We start from the raw sequence: 21,338 nt of genomic DNA, 5'->3' as shown, positions 1-21,338 counted from the left end.
GAATCCTGGACAAGAAGTCAGTAGGTATTTTTTCAGGTTAGGGTCCAGAAATTCATTAGCTACGTGACTTTAGGCAAATCTAACTGACGTGTATCTCAGTTTCCCCATTTGTAAAATGGGGTATTTCTACCTTCCCTGCCTGCACCACTGGGTAGTTGTGAGAATTAAGGTGAGATTACCAACATATGGGAACACACTTTTGTAAACTAAGGTGTTTGTTCAAGAGATTCCCAAAACTACTGTGAGCTTTGATCCTTTGTTAAAAAGACTCACTGAAGTCACTGAGAGCTGTTACCCTCACAGTTTCCGTTGATTACAGGGAAAGGATACAGATCAAAATCAGCCAAAGAAATTGACGCACAGGGCAGAGTCTGGAAGGCTTCCAACACAAAGCTTCTCTGTCATCTCCCGAGCAGTCAGGATGTGTTACTCTCCTGGCATCCATGTGTGACAGTATGCAAAGAGTATTGCCAAGCAGGAAGCTTGTGTGAGCTTTGGTGTCTAAAATTTTTCTTGGGGCTTCATTACACAGGCATGATTGATTGATTGCCCATATGGTTGATCTCAGGCTCCAGGTCAACTGATACTGTGTTATCCAAAGCCCTCACCCTCAGTCACATGGCTGATCTTTCTGGCATAGCCAGCCCTGACCCTAAGACTGTTGGGTATGGCCAACCCTACCCTAAGATTCAGTGTGGCCAGCCCCCACCCTAAAACTGTTAGTGTGGCCAGCTCTATCCTAAAGAAGGACACTCCTATCAAGTATGATGTAAGTTACCTTCTAGAGGCCAAAGCAAAGGCTAGATATCACTTTGGGCAAAGCTAAATTCTGTACTACACATAAGGGGACTGAAAAGAGATGGAAGACAAATTTAAATATAGAGATAATGTTAATGTGTTCTATTATTTACCATGTTCTAACACTGTGAAATAAGGAAGAGCATGAATTCCATAGGTGCAAGGGGTCCTGCAAATACTCACTTCCTGATCCACAGAACCTTGGGGACCACCACTGAGGATGGGTGTGCCAATGGCGGGAGCTGCCGAGAGACCATTGCTACAGCAGTTGTTTACCATGGAGCGAATTAGGCTGAGAAACGTCACCCCGCTGGGTGTACGAACCTGACCCTTGCCTCAGAGTTAACAGCACAGCAAATATATCCCTCCCTCAATGAATTTTTCTATTGTGAGTAAGGTATGAGCCTGTTCTTTACAGGTTTCTCTGTCTGGCACCATCTCACTCTGGAGTGCAGCTGAGCTTACTGCATACAGCATGCGGTGATGATAAAAATAAATTGGCTCAGTCCCCTTTGCAGAGTTTCAAATCTCAAGCACTATGTCAGATTGGATCCGTAAGGTTTCCTAAGGGTGAGATTATAAAAATGAAAACCCCAGCTTGTTTTCTCATGAAATTAAAAAAAAAAAATAGAACACAATGAAGAGAAATCATCATCCTCAGGAAGCTTGCTAGGGGACAGCTGTATGTGTTCATGGAAAAAGAACCAGCGACAGAGACTCGATGAGACCGTGAGTTCAAGTACAATTACGTCCGCACCCTTCCTTCAGAGGAAAGAATTTTAGCCTTTGTCTAGTGTTTTTTTTTGAAACACATAACTTGACATAAATGGATGTTGTCAGTAAATTTTGGTTGTATGTTCTGTTTCTTTCAAGGAAAAACCGGGCATGCAGAAGTAGTCCGAGTGGTGTACCAGCCAGAACGCATCAGCTTTGAGGAACTGCTCAAGGTCTTCTGGGAGAATCATGACCCGACCCAAGGTAGATGAGGGAGCCAGTATTTAATTATCTTACTAATTACAGCTGGGATAATTAGTGTTTGAGCTGCATGGAAGAGATGAACCTTGAAATCACACAGGAGCTCAAGAATATGATTGCAGACATTTATTGACGAGGAAGAGGAGGGGCTGGGGAGACAGAGGCTGAGAGAATAAAGGCGAGGCCCCAGTCGGCGCCCCTCCCCCCTTACAGCTGTCGGGGGTGGGAAAATTCCCACAGAGAAAGACTCCAGACAATAGAGATTCGTTCACCTTTGATTATTGCATTATTCCTCCTTAATGCAGTCTTTTGTCTACCAAATTAAAGTGTCTTTCTAGCAGCTCCAAAGTTTTCCTGATTTATGGTTCCTTTATTTCCCTGAATTTAGCCTTTCTCATCTTTAGACATTATCAGGTTTTTTTTTTTTTTTAATGTCTATGGGTGATAAAACAAAAAAAAAGAACATAAAGGTAAAATGCAGTATTCAGTGGGTCCACAATACTTGGGTTATTTAAATATTTCATTTGTCTTCTTTGGAATTTGTTCTATGGAAATATTAATATATTGGAGCTATAAACAATGGTGGCCAGAAATTTTATTTCAGTGCACATACAAGCAAAAATCCCATGTTGGCAGATACCATTGTAGTAGTCAATAATGGAGCAATTTCCGGATTTCATCCCAACAGCCTTACAAGCCCTGCTTTGCCAATGTGATGATCTGATATTACGAGGCTCATGAACTGAAATGTCCTATATAATAGATGTGATTTTCACAAGCCCTGTTTGTTTAGTAATCAGTCTATTTAACAAAAATATTTTCCCTTTGGTGTCAGGTTTTTGTGTAACAGGTATGCAGTATTGGCTGCTTCCTGATGAAGGGATGTGTTTCTCCAATGTACATTGTGCTTTGTGATGGAACCTAAATATCACCCCAGCAGCACAGATTGGTAGTCTTGAGTTCTGGTTCTAAGAACCACCCGATGCCAGGGTCATTTGCCAGAGGGCAAAGGTCAGAGCTAATGCAAGAAAAGCAAAATAATAAATGAGCCAAGGTAAGGCAGGTCCAGGATCTAGGCAAATCCACCAGGGTGGGTGAGGGCCCAGGAAAGGAGGCCAGGAGAGGTTTTCCATTTCAGTGAAGTCTGGTTTGACATGGGGGGGACGAGTCCCTGGTGGAAGAGCAATGAGGCATGGGGCAGGGGAGGTAGAGGAGGTAGAGGGCAAGGATACTGTAATCAGAAGGTTCAGATGTCCCCCAGTGTGGACTGCTGCACTGTCATATCACATGACATGGCTTAGACAGGCTTGGCCCCACAGGAAGCCTGACTGTTGAAAATCATAAAGAAGGGTGGTGACGTCCAGGAGCTCATGCTGGTAAGTCTTTGATCCAGATGGAGCAGCCCTTCAGTCATTTGGCTCCCAAAGCCAAGGGTCAGGACAGGATGTTGAGAGCTCCAAAATTCTCACTGGAGACATGTACCAGGAGCCCAGGCAAGCCTGAAGTCATGTAGGGACAGGCTCCCCACAGCCCCTCAAGGTTGGGTATGTGGCCTTTGGCCTGGCCAGCCATAATGCCGTGTCCTGATAGAGTCACCTTGTGCTTAGCCCAGGGAAAATTTTGAAGAGAGTGAAGTCTGTCTTCGACTTCTCTCTCTTTACTTCTCTTGACTTCTTACCCATTTTATCACATCCTTACCTGTACACCTCAATTAATTAGGTCACCAGCACGGGCCCCTGAATCTCAGGGGGCATTCTACCTTAGAAAGAGCCTTAAAAGAACCTCTTGTTCTCCCCATCCCTCATGTCAAATTTGTCTCAGCTGTGCCTCAGTCCTCTTTGAAATTCTTGGTTTACTGTCTGTGTTAATTTGCTTGGGCTGCTATAATAAAGTGCCACAGACTGGGTGGCTGACACAATAGAAATGTATTGTCTCACTGTTTTGGAGGCTGGAAGTCTGAGATGAAGGCGTTGGCAGGGTTGGTTTCACCTTGGCTTGTGGATGGCCATCTTCCCCCTGTGTCTTCACATGGTCTTCCCTCTGTGCGTGTCTATGTCCTGATCTCCTCTTCTTATAAGAACACCAGTCACCTTGGATTAGGGCCACTCACATGACCTGATATGATTATAGCATAATCTTTAAAGACTCTCTCTCCAAATAAGGTTATATTCTGAGGTACTAGAGGTTAGGGCTTTAACATATGAATTTGGAGGGGGGCACAATTTAGCCCATAACACTGTCCCATAGTATAGTAGGTTGCTGTACTGGTCTTCCAGAGGTATTTTTATTCTAACAGGGGGTTCATAGATTCATAGACTGGAAGAAACTTCAGAGGTCATCTGGTTAAATTTGAGCTTCGATTCTATAAGCTAAAAGATGACATTGCCAATGGTGGTTTTCATGGACAATGGGATATGATTGTTGAGTGACTTATTTTTTATGCTGATATTTTGGACAAATTACACATGGAGGAGGAGAGTTTTTCTACTCTTGTATATATTTGTTCCTGCTTAGAATAATGCTTGATGCAGTGTATATGGTCACACATGTTAAGTCACAAGATGTCTGATCTCACATTGTTATTAAAATTAATTTTTTGGATAGTTCAATGTAATGGGCCATGATAACAATCTTTTTTCTGCCTTGTAAGGTTTCCTATGACCCTTCCGGAAATAGAGTCAAAAGAGTGATCACATGACATAGGCTTGGCCAACCACAGTATCTTTTCCTGTGGTCAACAGAGTTTGATCCAAAGAACAGGCATGTGACCCAAGCAGGACCAATTAAGTCCTTCCCTGGGACTGTTGTATGAGAGAAAAAAGTGTTCTCATCTAGCTGGGGGTGCCAAGGTGGAGGTGCTCTGTCTGTGGAAAGAGGCTGTCCACGCGAGGTAGAAGATGAGTGGAGACACTGAGAGATGAGGGGTAGGAAGAGAGAAACTTCAGGAGACTCTGCAGCTCGTCCTTCGATTCTGAGAGCTCTCTTTGTAGCTCTTCAAACTATGAGAGCTACTAGGTGTCCCTCTTTTTTTTTTAACTTAAGCTAGTTTGTTGGGTTTCTCTTACTTGCAACAACAAGAAAAATCCTAAGTAATCCACTTATTCAACTTAAACAATCATTGTGCTCATTATATGTGGTAAGTCTTTGTTAACCATGTTCATTTGGCGATATGAGTCAGAGATCTAAAGCCATTTGGTTAATAGTTTTACTGTTGACTCAGACATGGAGTGGATGGCACTAAAAATTGTTTCTTCAAATTCTGTTGGTGGTTTGATTAGGGGATTCCTTGGTAATTCAGAATTGGATTTTTAAGCTTTGAGATATATGGCATGAGAACGTATCAGATCCCATCTCAATGTTTCTAAACTACTATGGAAGACAGTCATTCATCAACAACTTTGATCTTGTGTCTACCCTATAGTCTGGGTACTCTGCTAAGTGGAGCTAAGTCACTGGGTGACTGGGATAAGCAGCAGTATCCAGCCTCTTTTTTCCTCTATAGGGAAAATATGTTTCTATAGGAAGAAAATAGTTTAATCCCAATATACTGAGATCAAGTGAGCATTCAGATAAATGTAAGACCACAGACCAAAATATTAACCTGAAATCATTAAAACAAGTATACATTAACACTAGAATGTTAAAAGCAAAAGACCTAAGTTCAGAAGAACTCTGGTGTGAATGGATTCAATATTCCCAGGGAACTCTGAAGGTCTGAAACATATTGTCATGTGTAATTTTTCTGAGGGAAGAATTTGAAGCCCATTCCCTGAAGGATGGGCATGCAGCAGGAGGCAGCTAAGCTACAGGTGAACTTGGCCATCTGTCCACAATTGCTTTTTTTTGTTTTGGTTGAAGTCACATTGGTTTATAACATTACATAAATTTCAAGTGTACATCATTATATTTTAACTTCTGTATAGACTATATCGTGTTCACCACCAAAAGTCTAGTTACCATCCATCACTGTACACAGGACCCTCTTTACCCTTTTTGCCTTTCCCCCTCCCCTTTTCCCCTCTGGTAAGCACCGTCTGTTCTCCATATCTATGTGTTTGTTTGTTTATCTTCCACATATGAGTGAATCATATGTGAAGTAATTGTTTCTCTCCATCTGATTATTTTGCTTAGCATAATACCCTCAGGATCCATCCATGTTGTAGCAAATGGCAAGATTTCATCTTTTTTACGGCCGAGTAGTATTCCATTGTGTGTATATATATATATATATATATATATATATATATACACACACACACACACACACACACACACACACATATATATATATATACCACATCTTCTTTATCCATTCATTCGCTGATGGGCACTTAGGTTGTTTCCAAGTCTTGGCTATTGTGAATAATGCTGCGATGAACATAGGGATGCATATATCTTTTTGAATTAGCGTTTTCATATTCTTTGAATGAATACCCATAAGTGGGATAGCTGGATCATATGGTAGTTCTAGTCCTAATTTTTAAAGGGATCTACTCACTGTTTTCCATAATGGCTACATCAATTTACGTTCCCACCAGCAGTGTACGAGGGTTTCCTTTTTCCCACATCTTCTCCAACACTTATGTCTTGTCTGTTTGAAAATAGCCATTCTAACAGGTGTGAGGTGATATTTCATTGTGGTTTTGATTTGCATTTACCTAATAATTAGTGATGTTGAACATCTTTTTATTTGCCTGGTGGCCATCTGTATATCTTTTTATGGAAAAATGTCTGTTCAAAGCCTCTGCCCATTTTTTTGATAAGATTGTTTGTTATTTTTGTTGTTGAGTTCTGTATATATTTTGGATATTAACTCCTTTTCAGGTATATGTTTGCAAATATCATCACCCAATTGGTAGGTTGTCTTTTCGTTTTGTTCATGGTTTCCTTTGCTGTGCAGAAGCTTTTTAGTTTGGTGTAGTTGCATTTGTTTACTTTTCTTTTGTTTCCCTTGCATGAGGAGACAACTTCCTAATTCTCTACTTAAAGTGGCTTAGTGACTCTTGTCACATTTCCCAGTGAAAAGTGACCCAGAAAAGAAAAGCACCCACTGAGCAGAGCAGATGAGGACAGTCGAGGCTTGTCAGACTGACTGCTCTTACTCGGAAAATGGATGTTTCAGAAGACAGCATTGTGTTGGACTCACTGGCGACTCTGGTCTGTGAAGCAACAGCCCGTTGTAGGTTCTTTTCAGAAACAAGAGTAAGTGATTCCTCAAACTGCTAGAGGAATGTTCTTTGCTGTACCAGAATTGCTTATCGACAAAAAGACAAAACTTTGGTAGAATTTGAGAAGGCGTTGACCTTTGATGTGAACATATGCCCAGGAAACACATGATTCTCAACAGAAATATGACTCAAGAGAAATGTATTTTAATTAGCACGTCGAAAGACTTTGGTACCTTATTTATAAAGTCATTAAGGATTTGAAGGAGCCATTTACACTTATTACTTATAATTTCCTTCATTTTGTGGGAGAAGTGGTATCCTAGAATGATATTTCCAAATGTCGGGATTCTTGCTAATGTCAAGGGTCTACTATAGTAGAAACAGCAAGAATTTAAGCTTAACTAGAGTTCTCTTTCAATTAAGTCAGATCTTTATGACATAGACTAGACAGAGAAAATTCTGCATGTTCTTTACTGCTTCAAAATACTGAAGGTAGCTCTCACGGTATCTTCCCTAATGGGAAGGAGGAAGTCCTCATGGTCCACCATCTTGAAGGAAGCAAAGCCGATAAGAGAGCTATCAGAGAGTACAGAAAGTATACCTATAAGATATAGGTAGGCCAGAGACCTGTTATTCCACAGCCAAAATGAAGTGAATCCTAGGAGAGTGCCACTCAATGAATTATCATCAGATGCAGTAACAGACCTAATAGCATCATTATACATTTGGCTAGTAAATGGAATAGTCTTTTCTCTTAATTTACCAATTACCACAAAACCCGTACTTTTGCTGAAGCATTCAGATACTACTGTTTAAACCAATATGTCCTCTTCTGGCTTTCTGTCTTACTCATGGGACAAAATAGTTCTTCCAGGCTTCTGAGGATAGACTGAAGCATGCACATGCCTGACCATGTGGTCCCCAAACTCCCCCTCGTCTCCAGGGACATGGCAGAGCCTGAGATTTAGATTTGGGTTCTGGCTCTGGCTGGACCTCTTCCCAACCTGGCGACCTTGACCAAGACACTTACCCAGTCTGAACCTCTGTTTTCTCATCTATGAAAAAGGGGTAGTAATATCTATACAGCTTACTTCATGGGCTATCATAAGAATTAAATAAAATAATGTGAAAATAACTTGAAAATGGTTGAGTACCCTGCAAACGCCAGGCATTGTTATGTTCTTCTCAACACAACAATACAATTTCACCAGATTTATTTATTTATTTTTATAGCCACCTTGCCCTTGATTTCTGTGGGAAAATATTTACCCTCCATCTACTCAAGTGTGGGTTTTCTTCCCATGTAGATTCTTTTATACTTCCTCTTAATTGGAAAGATTTTAGCATTGTTTTTGTTGTCATTCTGTGATGAAACTGCTGGTGGTAGTGGTGGTGGTGGTGATGGTAGTGGTAGTGGTGAGGCTGGTGGATAGAAGGCTCCTCAAGTTTTCTGCTGACACACTTATCCAAAGAACCAGATCAGATCTCAGCCTCTCATGCTTGATCTGTATCCTTCTACCTAACACGCTCTGTGCATAAATTACGCAATTTCACTCCTCCGATTCCTGCATGAGGATACAGGGCACAGACCATGTACCTCGGGCCACATCACAAGTACATAAGTGCACAATGTAGAGACCAGCTTTGTCTCACTTGATCCCATAAATCTGACTTCTCAATTCTAACCCATTTCACTCTTCTCAGTCCTGGGGAAAAGGAAAGCAAGATTTATTAAGCACTTCTTGTGGGCCAGTCTTTGGGATAGATCCTTCATATCTATTCTTCCATTTAATCCTTACCATAATCTTATGAAGTGGTGTTCATTATCTTTATTTAACAGAAGAGAAGAAGTGAGGTTCCAAAAGATTAACAGTCTTGCTTAATGTTGATGGCAGTGTTTGGACCCAGCTCTGTCTAAAACTCAGGTCTGTTTTCTTTCCCTGACACCAGAGGGGTCAAGCTTCCTGACTAGAAGGACTTTGTCTAAGGATAAATGTTTTTATGGATCCCCCATGTGGTAATAGTTGTGCTCTTTGCAACTTTTTAAAGAAAATATGTTAAAATCTGCTATGAATTTAATCACACAGTTAATTGAATGCCTATTTTATTAACAAGATGATGTTACATACCTCTGGAAATTGGAAATGCTCACACACATAGTACATTCTACAGCCTCTAGGTCATGCCTGTTGCACGGTTGGATTTGTGGACCTCTTGTAGTAGCTCCAGGCCTTCCCAGGGGATTGTGGTCGCAGGTGGGGAACTGCTCCAGTGCACTCCTGAGGGACTAATGGCCTTTCTGTAGAGGCCTTCTGGCTGAGACTGCTAGTTGACCCCATATCAGTTTCTCCACTTCTGTGGTATTGAAATTTTAGCTGGATATGCAGCCGCCAATAAAAATTAAACTTCCCAGACTCCTTATGACTAAGAATGGCCGTGTGTCAGAATTCTGATTACTTGAGCATGAGTACAAGTGAGGTGTGCAACTTCTGGGTTGAGTGCACTTAGAGGAAGGGGTGTTCTCTTCCTCTTCCTCCTTTCCCACAAGTTGTAGTGGTGAACTGTTTGGACCATGGGATGGGGGCCTCATCCTTGTAATTGAGGAGCTACAAGATAGAAGGCTCCAGAGTCTCCATCCCAGTCTGGGTTCTATGCAAGAACTGTCTTCTTTGGTTCATTTTAGATCTTTTTTCTTTTCTACAATGGCTGAACATATATCCTTACTGAAATAGCCTTCAACTCTAAGCTGGTGATAAACTCCCAGTCACTCCTCTGAAGATCTTAATTAAAATGTTCCCCTAATTAAAATGTCTTTAATGAAATCTATTAAGAGTATGGACTCTGGGGTTAGAGGAGATATGGCTTTAACCAAGTGTGCCATGTACTCTCTGCATGGCCTGAGAAAGTTACCCGACACCTCGCCAAGTCTCATTTCTCTTTATCTCCACTTGACCACTGGGTCCTAGCTATCACTATCTCTCATCTGGCTGCTACAATAGCTTCCTAACTGACCTGTCTTGCCCTTTCGCAAGCCAGTCTCCATAATGACCAATATGTTAAAAACACAAAACAAAGTATTCCCCTCTCCTGCTTAAAGCACTCAGCTGGTTGCCCATTTTCTTTGAGATAATATACAGACTCTTCACAATGCCCAGCGCTGCCTGGAGATTAAGTGATTGGCACCTACTTCTCCAGCTTCAGTTCCTGCCTCTCTCTCCCCCTCCCCAGCCCCATTCACTGCATTTCTGTTACTGTGGCCTAGTTCACTCCGTTCCTGGAGAACACAAGCACTTTCTTGCCTTGAGGCCTGTACCTGCTGCTCAATCTGCCCACAGCTCTTGGCGTGACTGGCTCTTTCCTTTCCTTCAGCTTAAAGTGTTGTATCCTCAGAGAGGTCTTTCCAGATCCACTCTAACTACAGTTAGGGTCCCCAGCCCTCACTCCCAGGTTTCTCCCTCACTGCACTCTCCTTCCTTCCTAACACTTATCACGAGGTCAGATGATTTGTCTGTTTGCTTGTTTATCATCTGTCTCCTCTCTAGAAAGTAAGCTTCATCTCAAACATTTTCTCATTGAAGGAATGAATGAATGAACCTCAGTTTCCCCATCTGTGTAACAGTTTCTATCCCATAGGCGTATGTCAGGACGTATGAGAGAATATAGTCTGTTGGGCAGAGCCCAGTACCAGGCAGAGGGTAGGTGTACGCCATATGTAATAGCCACTGTACTCGTCCTGCCTGTGTAAGAGCTGTGTCACTAGCTCCTGTTTGTTTGCCTTGCTCTTTCTTGAACCCTAGTCTTTCTCTATTTTTTTCTTTGTCATTTTTCCCCATCCCATGTTCTGAATACCCCCGATCATTTCCTGTTCTTGGTGCATACCCTTTATCCTCAGTCAGCTCCACAGCACCCCTTTCCCCCCACCACCACCCTCCACCCTTCCACAGTGAGCTCCCAGTTGTCCTTAGGCAGCCTCATCTGGTTGTCCCAGTGAGCCACACTATCTGTGGTGTTAGGTTTCATGGGGCTCCAGGACCACATACCCTGGCCTGCTGTCTTTCTCCTCAGAGTCATGAGTAGGGGAATTAACGCAGCTCCTCAGTCTGTGGTTGGAACTGGAGACCCCTAAGGACTCTTCTTCATTCGGTGCTCTTGGACCCCACATCTCCCCCGCCCCACTCACCAGGAAGCATTGCTCTTGGCGATTGTTCCCAGGAGGCCCCCAGAGAATTGGGGGTGGGGTTAGTCCATTCCATCTTCAGCAGGTTTGCCTCGTGGCCTCTTCCCAGGTACCTGGTGGAGAAGCAAACCCCCTATCCTGTCTACTGGGTAACATTAATTGGAGAGAGAAAAATCCTATTTTCCTTCTGTTTCTCATCAAGTTGGCAATTAAGTGCTGGTGTTCATGTATTTGATCTTGCCAAATTAATATCTGAACTTTGTTGTGCTGACCCTTTTAAGTTAGTTTTTTTGTTCAAATAAGTCGCCAGTTTTGAAGGGCTATCCTTTTTTTAGACTATGTACAAGGAATCTATCATCTGCAAATAATTAGACAGTGGGAATTATATTGTATTGCTAATGAGCAGATGTGCATACTTATAGTGGAGGAACAGCTGCACACATATAAAATGCAAAAACACCCAAACCCAGCATTATGAATTCTGAAAGGGATTTCATTCTTCTAAGAATTTCAAAAACAGAAAAAAATGGAACAAAGAATTTAACTGATATTTTTCTTTATTAATTGTTCTTTCAGTCGCACTTTTCCTTGCATAACATCATCTTACATGTACGTAGTCTTTGCTTTTTGCAAATGTGCTATTTGCACTTCCAGATCCCTCTCTCATGTAATACTATAGAGCTTATCTTTAACATTTTCCCTTTGCATTTCTAGTGCTCTTAGGCTTTAGTGCCTCCAGACGGAAGGAAAGACTCTTCCTGTGTGTTTTCTCTTGGCTGGACATGGTGCTGGGTGCTTGTGTGCATGTGATCCCCTTTGATCTTTAAAGAAACTCATGAGTAGGTGGTCTTAGACCCATTCTGCAGATGAACAAACAGGCCCAGAGAGGTGAGGTGATTTGGCACAAGCTAGTTAGTACATTCTGTGATGGAACTGGGATTTCGACCCATGGGCTCAATTCCAAACCTTGTGTTCCTTCCATTCTGTGGTACACAGTCCCACATTGTTACACGATGCTATCAGCCAGCAGGAAACACAACACGTCATGGCTGGAAAGAGCAGCACGTTATCCAATGCAGAGTTTCTGTCCTCGTGAGCTCCTGGTCATTTCCACTACAGTTTTAGAATCCTGTTGAGGATTTGCAAGATGAAGAAGTTCAAATAGTCTGATTGCTGGAAATTTTCAGCCAGCAAGAATTCCACCCATTTTAGATAGGAATGGTTAGATCGTTTAAAAGTTTAATAAATGGCTGAAATGGTATAAAATCAATAAAAAGAAATGAACTCAAAAGAATTACATTACTTCACATAAACGAGGACTAAATTAGATAAGAGAAAAATCCGAGCTGAGAACATTGGCAGGAACTAGAATTTCCAGGTTCTGGTAATGGCAGGCTTGGTTGTTCAGATCAACTTTCTCACCGAAAACAACTCAAAATGTTAGATAAGATTTTAAAAAAATATATATTAAAAGCATCACATCAAAGAGTTGACAAAATTATTAGGAATTACCAGGTTAAAATTGGAGGGGACACAGGAACCCAAACAGGTAAACAGAGGAGTAAAAACACCTTTGTTTTGAGGGAATTCGCCAATCCCAAAAAAGTTGAGTTTTGAGGGCCTCATTAAGGATATAGAGGAGGTGACCAACACAATTAAAGTTCTTGACCTAATGGACATGTATAGAACACTGTGCCCTACACCTGGGGAGTGTACCCTCTTAATCACATGTGGAACGTATACTAGGCCTTAAAGGCTCAATAAATCCCAAAGGGATTAAAATCCTATAAATTATGTTTCTCTTACCATAATGCAATTATGTTAAAAATCAATAGCTAAAAGATATCTAGAAATTCCCCCTTATGTTAGAACATAAGAAATTTTCTAAATATCTTATGGATCAAAGATAAATCGTAATAGAAATTAGAAAATATTTTGAACTGATGTAATTAAAGTAATATATATCAAAACTTACAGCGCATAGTAAAAGCAGTTCTTAGAGGGAAATGTAGAAGCTTAAATTCATATATTGGAAGATGACTTTTATCTTTTAGGAGGAAATCACCACATCTTTTCAAAATAATTTATTTATGATTATAGAAGTAATGTTTCTCATTACTGAAAATCGAAACCTTCCTTTTAGGTACAGAGTGAGTATTTGGCACCTCTGTTATATGGCAATATTCTTTTATCTCCCTTGAGATGCATTACATTAAAAAATAGAAGGAATATTGTGAAAATGATAGGGAATACAGGGTATTTCCTTTTAGATGAGAGCCACATAATATCTTTCATAGTTCACTACATTCTACTTCGTTTTCTTTTTTTTACTTAAATAATATATTATTTACAAAGTGGGATAGTTGTAATTAAGAGCACGGCCCTTGGAGTTAGCTAGTTCCAGATCCAGCACTGGCCTCAGGCAGATACTCAACTGCTCTCTGAGTATCAGTCTTATCTCCTGGAAAATGGGCTTTATAATAATACTCCATGTACTTGGAGAATTGGATGAATAATATAAGTAAAGTACAGTGGGACATAGTAAGGGCTCTAGCATCATTAGCTATTTTGTTGATCATCTGAATCAAACATTATTTATGTTTATAGTTAAGGGGTGTTTAGTTTAATAGGCATGTGTGTTTGGAATTGTAACAAACTGGGAGAATGGTATTATGTGTCATGTCCAGATATGAGACGTGAAAAAGATCAATTAGTTTTTCTTAACTGGTGTGGCTTACGGTCTTCTCAGGCACAGGTTGAAATGGGCCGTTAGAGTTCTGTTAAATCTGGACTCGCCAGTTTCATCATGGACCATTTACCATAGTTTCTCCGTCCCCAGTTTTTGTGCCTCTGAGAGTTATTTTCACATGCCATAGGAAGAGAAGGTAGTTGAAGAAGTGGATAACATATATCTCCATCCTTCTCTCTCTCTCTCTGTCTTTCTTTTGTCTTTTTCTTTCTTTCTTATGATGAAACTAGGGCTATCCATCTATTTGTTCAGTGTTTTAAATTTAAAATGAGATATCAATTAAAACTGACATAGTTAATTTTTCGTCAGGTAAAGTGAGATTGTTCCATATTAATAAGACTGTGCCTCAAACACCTGAGTTAAAGGCCAACTGTGCCAGGAAGGGTAACATGGCTGATGCTAAGAAATGGTGTCTATCACTGTGAGGGATGCAGGCTCATCAACCTGTTGGAGGACTCTGCGGCCCTGCGATGGTTTTCCCTTAGAGGCCCTCTTTTCCAGCAGGAGGCAGGAGGCCATCCTTGAAAGAGCACTTATGTAAGCTGTTCTACTAATGCCGGTCGTCTGTAGTGGTCTCCTCGTGCCACTGTGGCACACAAAAAGCGGCCTTTTTGTGCATCTCTATGTAGGCAGGGTCAGTTTACAAACAAGGAGTAGAGGGACTAACTGTTTATGTGCTTAGAATGTTTGAAGTTCTGAGTCATTAGTTGGTCGTTTGATTTTTCATTGAGATAAATTTTAAAGAAGCAAGTAGGAGTGTTCAAAATCCAGAGAACAGAGTAATAGCAGCGGAGCCTCTCCTTATGCTGATCTCACAAAGGGAGTCAGGTAATGTGATGCAGACATACCATCCTGAGGGTCCCCTGCAGTATGTAGGCCTGTGGTCTTTCTGTGAGAATAATGTCCCTTAGGTATGTGTAAACCATATGCTGGCACAGGAAGTTTAATCTCTTAATTTTATATCAATTTAAAAAACTTGTCTAATAGTACTTTAATAAACATATCTAAGAAGAGTTTATCCAAAGGCCTAAACAACTAAAGTAGTAGACTGTGAAAAACAACATAGCGCTAGAGGCGGGCAGTAAGGCAGCTTGAATGAGAGAAAAGCTTGAATGGCTTGAAGACCCTAGGTGCAGAGCCTGACACAGAGAGTCACTACATGTGACTTATTAAGGAAGAAGACAAGAACCTGTAAGGGAGTGAGGGAAGGAGCAGAAGGAGAGGGAAATTGAAGAAGCTGTGAGCAAGGATGTGGCCTCAATGCCCCACAGTGGGAACAAGGGAGTCCTGGAGGTGTGGCCATGTGGCTATGTTCTGGCCAGTAAGGTATGAGGGAAAGTGTGGCATGGAACTCCTGGGAAGTCTCTTTAAAGAGAGAGGAAGTGAGAGGAAGTATCCTTCTATTTTTCCTTCTTCTGGTCTGCAACTTGGATGTGATGGCTGTAGCGCTAGAAGAAATCTTACATGCTTGAGTAGGAAAGCCATATGCTAAGGATAGTTGAGTAGGAAGAAGAAATCTTGGCCCCTGGTGACCATGGAGCCACCCTGCCACCCCCAGACCACCTATTTCAGTAGCTTTCACTTATTTTGAGAAAAAGAAATATAATTCTATCTTGTTGAGGTCACTGTTACTTTTATTCTCTGTTAAACTGATAGCAATTCCAAACTGGTACAGTGAGATAGGACCATACTAATTTTTGAGATATGAGACTGCCCAAGAGTTATGGTAAGATGCTATAGTTACCATAAAACACGTTGTGATGGCAACTTTAATGCTGCTTCCTTTTTTCCTGCACAAACTATTAAATAAGTAGCAAAAAAAGACTTTTTTCTTGCTTTGTCCATGTAATTGAGAAGCTTAGCTCTTTCCAACTGTGGGCATGTTGATTTCAGCTTGTGTTTATTCACTGAAAGTCTGTAATATTTTCTTCCCTTCTTTTTAGACTTTCAATGTGTAACTTAAAATGCTACTTCACCAGAAAAGAAAAGAATGATTCTTGCATTCTCTAATGCAAATCTCCATTCTCTTGAATTTGGGGGTAAAAAAACAATGAAACCACATTGGTAACCACTGATGTTAGTGGATACAAACAAAGGCTGAATACCAAAGACCTCTGATGCTCTTTTATAACTATTTGTTTCCTCCCATCCTAAAGCTTTCACTTCATACGTGTTGCTTCATTTTGCTGCCTTGAAACTGGAAGCTTTGTGAGAGAGGATATCAGATGATGTGGTTCATTAATATATAGCAGTGGGTCTCAACTGGAGGCAGTTTTGCCTCCCAGGGGACATTTGGCAGTGTATGGAGATAATTTTAGTTGTCAAAACAGAGTGGATGCTGTTGACATCAGTGGATAAAATCTAGGAATGCTGCTACACATCCTACAATGCACAGGACTGCCCCTCACAACAAAGCATTACCCAGCCCAACATGTCAACAGTGCCGAGGTTAAGAAACCCTGATAGAGAGAAAATCGCTGGTAGTCAGCCTTTTATTTTGACAGTTTAGTTGCCCGACAGTTTAAAAGCACTTATTTTTTTTTAAAGTACTTAAATTTCATTCCTAGTACATTTATTTTTTAGCATTTCCTTCTCTCTTTAAAATGGCTCAAGTACTCTTGCCTCTCTCAAATGACCTAGTTAACACTTTCCCTTGCTGACAGTTTGTCATCTCCTGATATGCAAAAGAGTGACTGAAGTTTCATGCTTTACCAAAATCACATGGAAGTCCAAATTTCGATGTAATTTCCTGGGGTGCCTTGATTAAAAAATCAGGAATTGAACATATTTGTATTCTAAATTAATGGATTATTTGCAAGAAATTTTACTTTACTTGCCTTCGCTCTACTTTTCAAAGGCGTCTTACTTTAGTGAATATTGATATAGAGAACAACTGATCAATGTATTGGGCTTCATAGAGTTTAAAGGGATAATAAACAGGCTGAAACTGTAAGTCTAGTGTAAGAATTATGAAATCGAGTATGTTTTATAAGAGGGAGTCGCAGACCTCTGTCCTTTTTCTGTATTATGTTCACTTTGCTCTGAGAATGGAAAATCTGGAAAATGATGCCCCTTAGGCTTTGTTCATGGGAGAGGAGTGAAATATTAGGCTTGTAGTTCTGGAAGCAGTGATGGGTTATGTAGCGAAATGACCCATTATTCCAAGGAGCTACCAGTTCATTTATTCAACCTACACAACCAGAAACAACCAGGAAGCAGGTATTAAACAGCCCTGAATTAGTGCTGTACAGAAGATCCAGGTGTTCATCCTGGCTTTATCATCACACACTATGAGGTATTGGAAATACCTCCAGGCTGTGGAAAGGGAAAGAAGAACATTAGTGAAGGATTTTACAGGAAACAAACATAAAGCTGGGTGACTGCCTGGCTTGAGGTATAGAAGAGGCTCAAATGAAACATGAATTACTACAAGATCAAAAGTTTGGGTTTCTAGCAGAATGATCATGTCAGTTGATAGAGATGAGAAAGGTCAGGGACAATAAAAGATAATGAGGTCAAGGTGAGAATCTGGGGCACAATGTAAATGTCTGATGGAATGGGAAGCCTGAAAGGGAACTTGGATCACAAATTTAGATTTGTAAGTTCTCAGTATGGAAAAGGGAGATTCCATTGGAGGGCACATGGGAGGGAGGGCAACAGCCAAAGACTGAACCAGGAACCTCTGTAGAAAGGAGGATGAAGGGGAAAAACAGAAAAGCAAATAGATATAGATAGAGTGGTCAAGCACTAATGAAAGTCTTAGCTACGTATAGTGTTACAAGGCCAAGGGGGAAACGTTTAAGGAAGGAAGGTGATGTTAACGCTGTCACATGGAGCAGGGTGATCAAAAAGAATGAAGACAAAGGATAAAAAATAAACAAAATTAATTTGTTGATTAATGATGAGGATTTAAAAGTATTTGTGACCATCCAGATGCCATTTATATAGATTTTTAATCTTAGTTATTTTCCTGAAATAAATTTACAGAATCCATTTATTAACAGAATAGTAATTCAAAACAAAAAATAGAAAAAAAACCTAAAGGAATTTTTTCAGCCTGTCTGTGTCCCCATGCCCTTTATTTAGTGCCATGCCATTTATAAATGATTTTTTAAAATTAGGGCTAGAAGATGTTTAGAAAATATTTAGCCCAAAGACTTCTGCTTATGATCAAGATGGTGTAATAGGGACTAGATTTACCCTCTCTTGAAAAACTTTGTCTAACTGAAAAATTAGACAAAATATCTGGAACAATAGTTCTGAAGACATTGGGCATCAGACAAACAAATTAATAAATCCTACAATTGCCCCATCTTATTTCCCAGAGAACGTTTCTAGGCTGCAGGGCACGGGGGAGGAACCTAGGCCAACTCCTTCGGTCTCCATGGGTTGAGGGGACGGAACTGGAAGTCCAGGGATGCTGAGGAAGGTAGAATTCAGAGAACAGAAGGAGGGAGGAGAGAACTGTTCAGAGAGAGATCCCTGGAGATCTGCTAAGGATTCCCTTAAGTAATTGTCTGAGTACTGACGAGCATATGTGTGTCATTAAACAGCTTGAGGCCAGGAAAAGAATCACCTTGAAGAATTAGAGGGAACCATTCCAAGAGCTTACATGGGGTTAGGAATACTGCCCGTTCTCATCAGCCAGAGTGAAAAATAGAAAAATTCATTGGGCACCAGGTAGAGTACTCAGAAGGGTTTATCTCATCAGTGGGAAAATTGATCTAGATTACAAGCTTCTCTGATCCAAAGTAACAATGCTGGAAAGCAAAAACCAAAAGGATATGTTACTTTTGCCAAGCAATTTAACCTTATCTTGGAACAAAGAATATAAATACATACGTAAGAATAACAAAATATCCAGCACCCTACAAGATAAAATTCACAATTTCTGGCATCCAAGAAACGATAAATAGGCATGCAAACAAGCAGGAAAATGCTATCCATAATGAGAAAAATCAATCAATAGAAAATGACCCAAATCTGACATGACACAGGTAATAGCACTAGCAACAAGAGTATTAAAATTGTATTCAGTATGTTTAAGAAGTTAGAGGAAAGACTGAACATGTTAAATAGAAGGATGGGAGATATGAAAAAGACCCAATCCACTTCAAGAGATGAAAACTACTGAGATGTCTAAGATGGAAAAAAATTTGAATAATGTCAGAAAAAAATCCAAATTTGATAAAAACTATAAAACTGCAGATCTAAGAAGCTAAAGGAACACAAAACACAAGAAAAGAAAATTACGTCACAACACATCGTAATCAAATCATTAAAATCATTGATAAAGGAAAAATCTTGGAGCCACAGGAGAAAGATAAATTGCATACAGAGGAACAAGATACAGAAGATGGCAGATGCTTCCTGAGGGCAGTGGAGCAACATCTTTAAGTACCGACAGGAAAAAGAACTGTCATACTAGAATCTTTCCTGGTGAAAATATCTTCCAAAAATGGAGAGGGGCCGGCCCCATGGCCGGGTGGTTAAGCTGGCATCCTCCGCTTCCGTGGCCTAGGGTTTTGCCAGTTCGGATCCTGGGCATGGACATGGCACCACTCATCAGGTCATGCTGAGGCGGCGTCCCACATAGCACAACCAGAGGCACTCACAACTAGAATATACAGCTATCTACTGGGGGGCTTTGGAGAAAGAAGAAGAAAAAAAAAAGAGAGAAGATTGGCAACAGATGTTAGCTCAGGTGCCAATCTTTGAAAAAAAAATGAAGGAAAAATACTTTTTCAGATGTACAAAAGCTGAATGAATTCATCACCAGCAGACCTGAGCTAGAAGGAAATGTTAGAGGAAGTCCTTCAAGCAGAAAGAAAATGATACCAGCGGGAAATCTGGATCTACACAAAGAGAGAGTACTAGAAATGTTAACTGTGTGTTAACTAAATATAAAAACTTTTAAAGATTGAAATCTTTTTGAAAGATAATCCACTGTTTAAAGCAAAAATAATAACAGTGTATTTTGAGGGTTATAAGATATGTAAAAGTAAAATGTTTGGCAAAAATAGCCCAAAAGTCTGGGAGAGAGACTGTAAAGTGGAGAAAGATAGTCTTTTCTATACATTGTACTGGAACAATTGTATATCCGTTTGTGAAAAAACAACAAAAAACCACAACAATAACAAAAAACCCAAAACAACTTTGATCTGCACCTCACACTACATACAAAACAAAATGAATCAAATTGTATACTTTACATATGTACTATTTATTATATGTCAATTATACCTCAATAAAACTAGTTTTAAAAGGATCTATCCCAAATCCTTAATTGTATAGAGATGAACTGAGGCCAGAGAGGTTAGGAAGCATGGATTCTAGAGGAATCTATGTTCGTCCCTAATGATCATACCTTGCTTCTCTGCATTCTTATCTGTTTGATGATATATTCTAGAAGTTTTCTGAGGTTGAGATGAGGCTCATGGATCTGTGTTTTCGCTGAATCCCTAGCAAGTTTCCTGGATTGAAGGAGATACTTAGTAATTCTTTTGTTGACTGAGGAATTTTTAAATTCTTAAGTAGTATCTTGAAAAATTCTCCCTTTTGAATTTCTGTGATAGAAGTCACAAGGGGATGGGGGAGCTATGTTTCCTGAGCTCCTGTGTAAGAAACCTGACGACCCTGTGAGGTATGTGTCATCATCCCCATTTTTCCAAACGAAGAAACTGAAGCTTAGGTAGCTCTAGTAACGTGGCTGAGGTTACACAGTAAATGGAAGAGCTGGAATTAGAATCCAGAACAGTCTCACAACAAAACCCATGCCTGTTTCTCTGCTTCATGCAGCAGACTATGTGTTAGGATCCGTTTTTCCTTAGCAACAGTCTGTAGAAGGGAAGAATATGGATTCATCCTGGTGGGAGTCCCCCTGTCTATGCAACCAACATAGATAGTCCTCTAATGAGAGTGTTCCTTTGAAGTTTCCTAACACAGAGTTAGTAATTCCAAACCCTTAGGAATATGTCCTTCCCTGCCCTGATGGTCACTATCAGCTGGTGACTCCTGGAATTTTTTAATCACCTCACAACTCATAGTGTGAAGTTCTCTTTAAAATTTCCATGTTCCAGCATATTTCTCATCGCTCTGGTCAGAATGTATGAAACAGGACTAGTACCCAAAGATGAGCTAAAGTTTAGAAGGTGCATTGAGCAGATGAGAACTCATCTATCTTTTTGCTCCTGTACAGATTAAGCATTCCTCTGTTTTCCAGTGCTTTCTCTGACTCTGCTGAGAGAGAAGGATCTTAGAGCAGTCTCAGGGTGGTTTGTCCCTTTGAAATCTTATTGGAGAAGGTGGATGGAGAAATCTCAAACAGTTGGTAGATGCCAAGAGGTCAGTTCTCTTCAAGAATGCCCCAAAGCCCAGTCCTCATTAATCAGTTTAGAGAGTGTTATGGAAGAATTGTAAGCACAAGATGTTGTTTCTGAGCCATTTTTTCTCTTTTCACCTGCTGCAACAA

General features: G+C 40.4%; 1 protein-coding gene across 3 annotated transcripts in view; it reads left to right on the top strand.

Moving 5' to 3' along the window:
• MSRA (methionine sulfoxide reductase A) overlaps nucleotides 1-21,338 on the top strand; it is a 385,457-nt gene that overhangs the window by 259,917 nt on the left and 104,202 nt on the right. For all 3 annotated transcript variants that reach the window (XM_046657450.1, XM_046657451.1, XM_046657452.1), the window contains exon 4: nucleotides 1,672-1,776. In XM_046657450.1, the coding sequence (XP_046513406.1) occupies nucleotides 1,672-1,776 (105 nt within the window). The remainder of the gene's footprint in view (nucleotides 1-1,671; nucleotides 1,777-21,338) is intronic.

The sequence above is a fragment of the Equus quagga genome, chromosome 3 (genome assembly GCF_021613505.1).
Source record: "Equus quagga isolate Etosha38 chromosome 3, UCLA_HA_Equagga_1.0, whole genome shotgun sequence".
Lineage (NCBI taxonomy): Eukaryota > Metazoa > Chordata > Mammalia > Perissodactyla > Equidae > Equus > Equus quagga.
The sequence above is the reverse complement of the archived record's forward strand: the minus strand, read 5'-3'. Positions and strand labels throughout refer to the sequence as shown.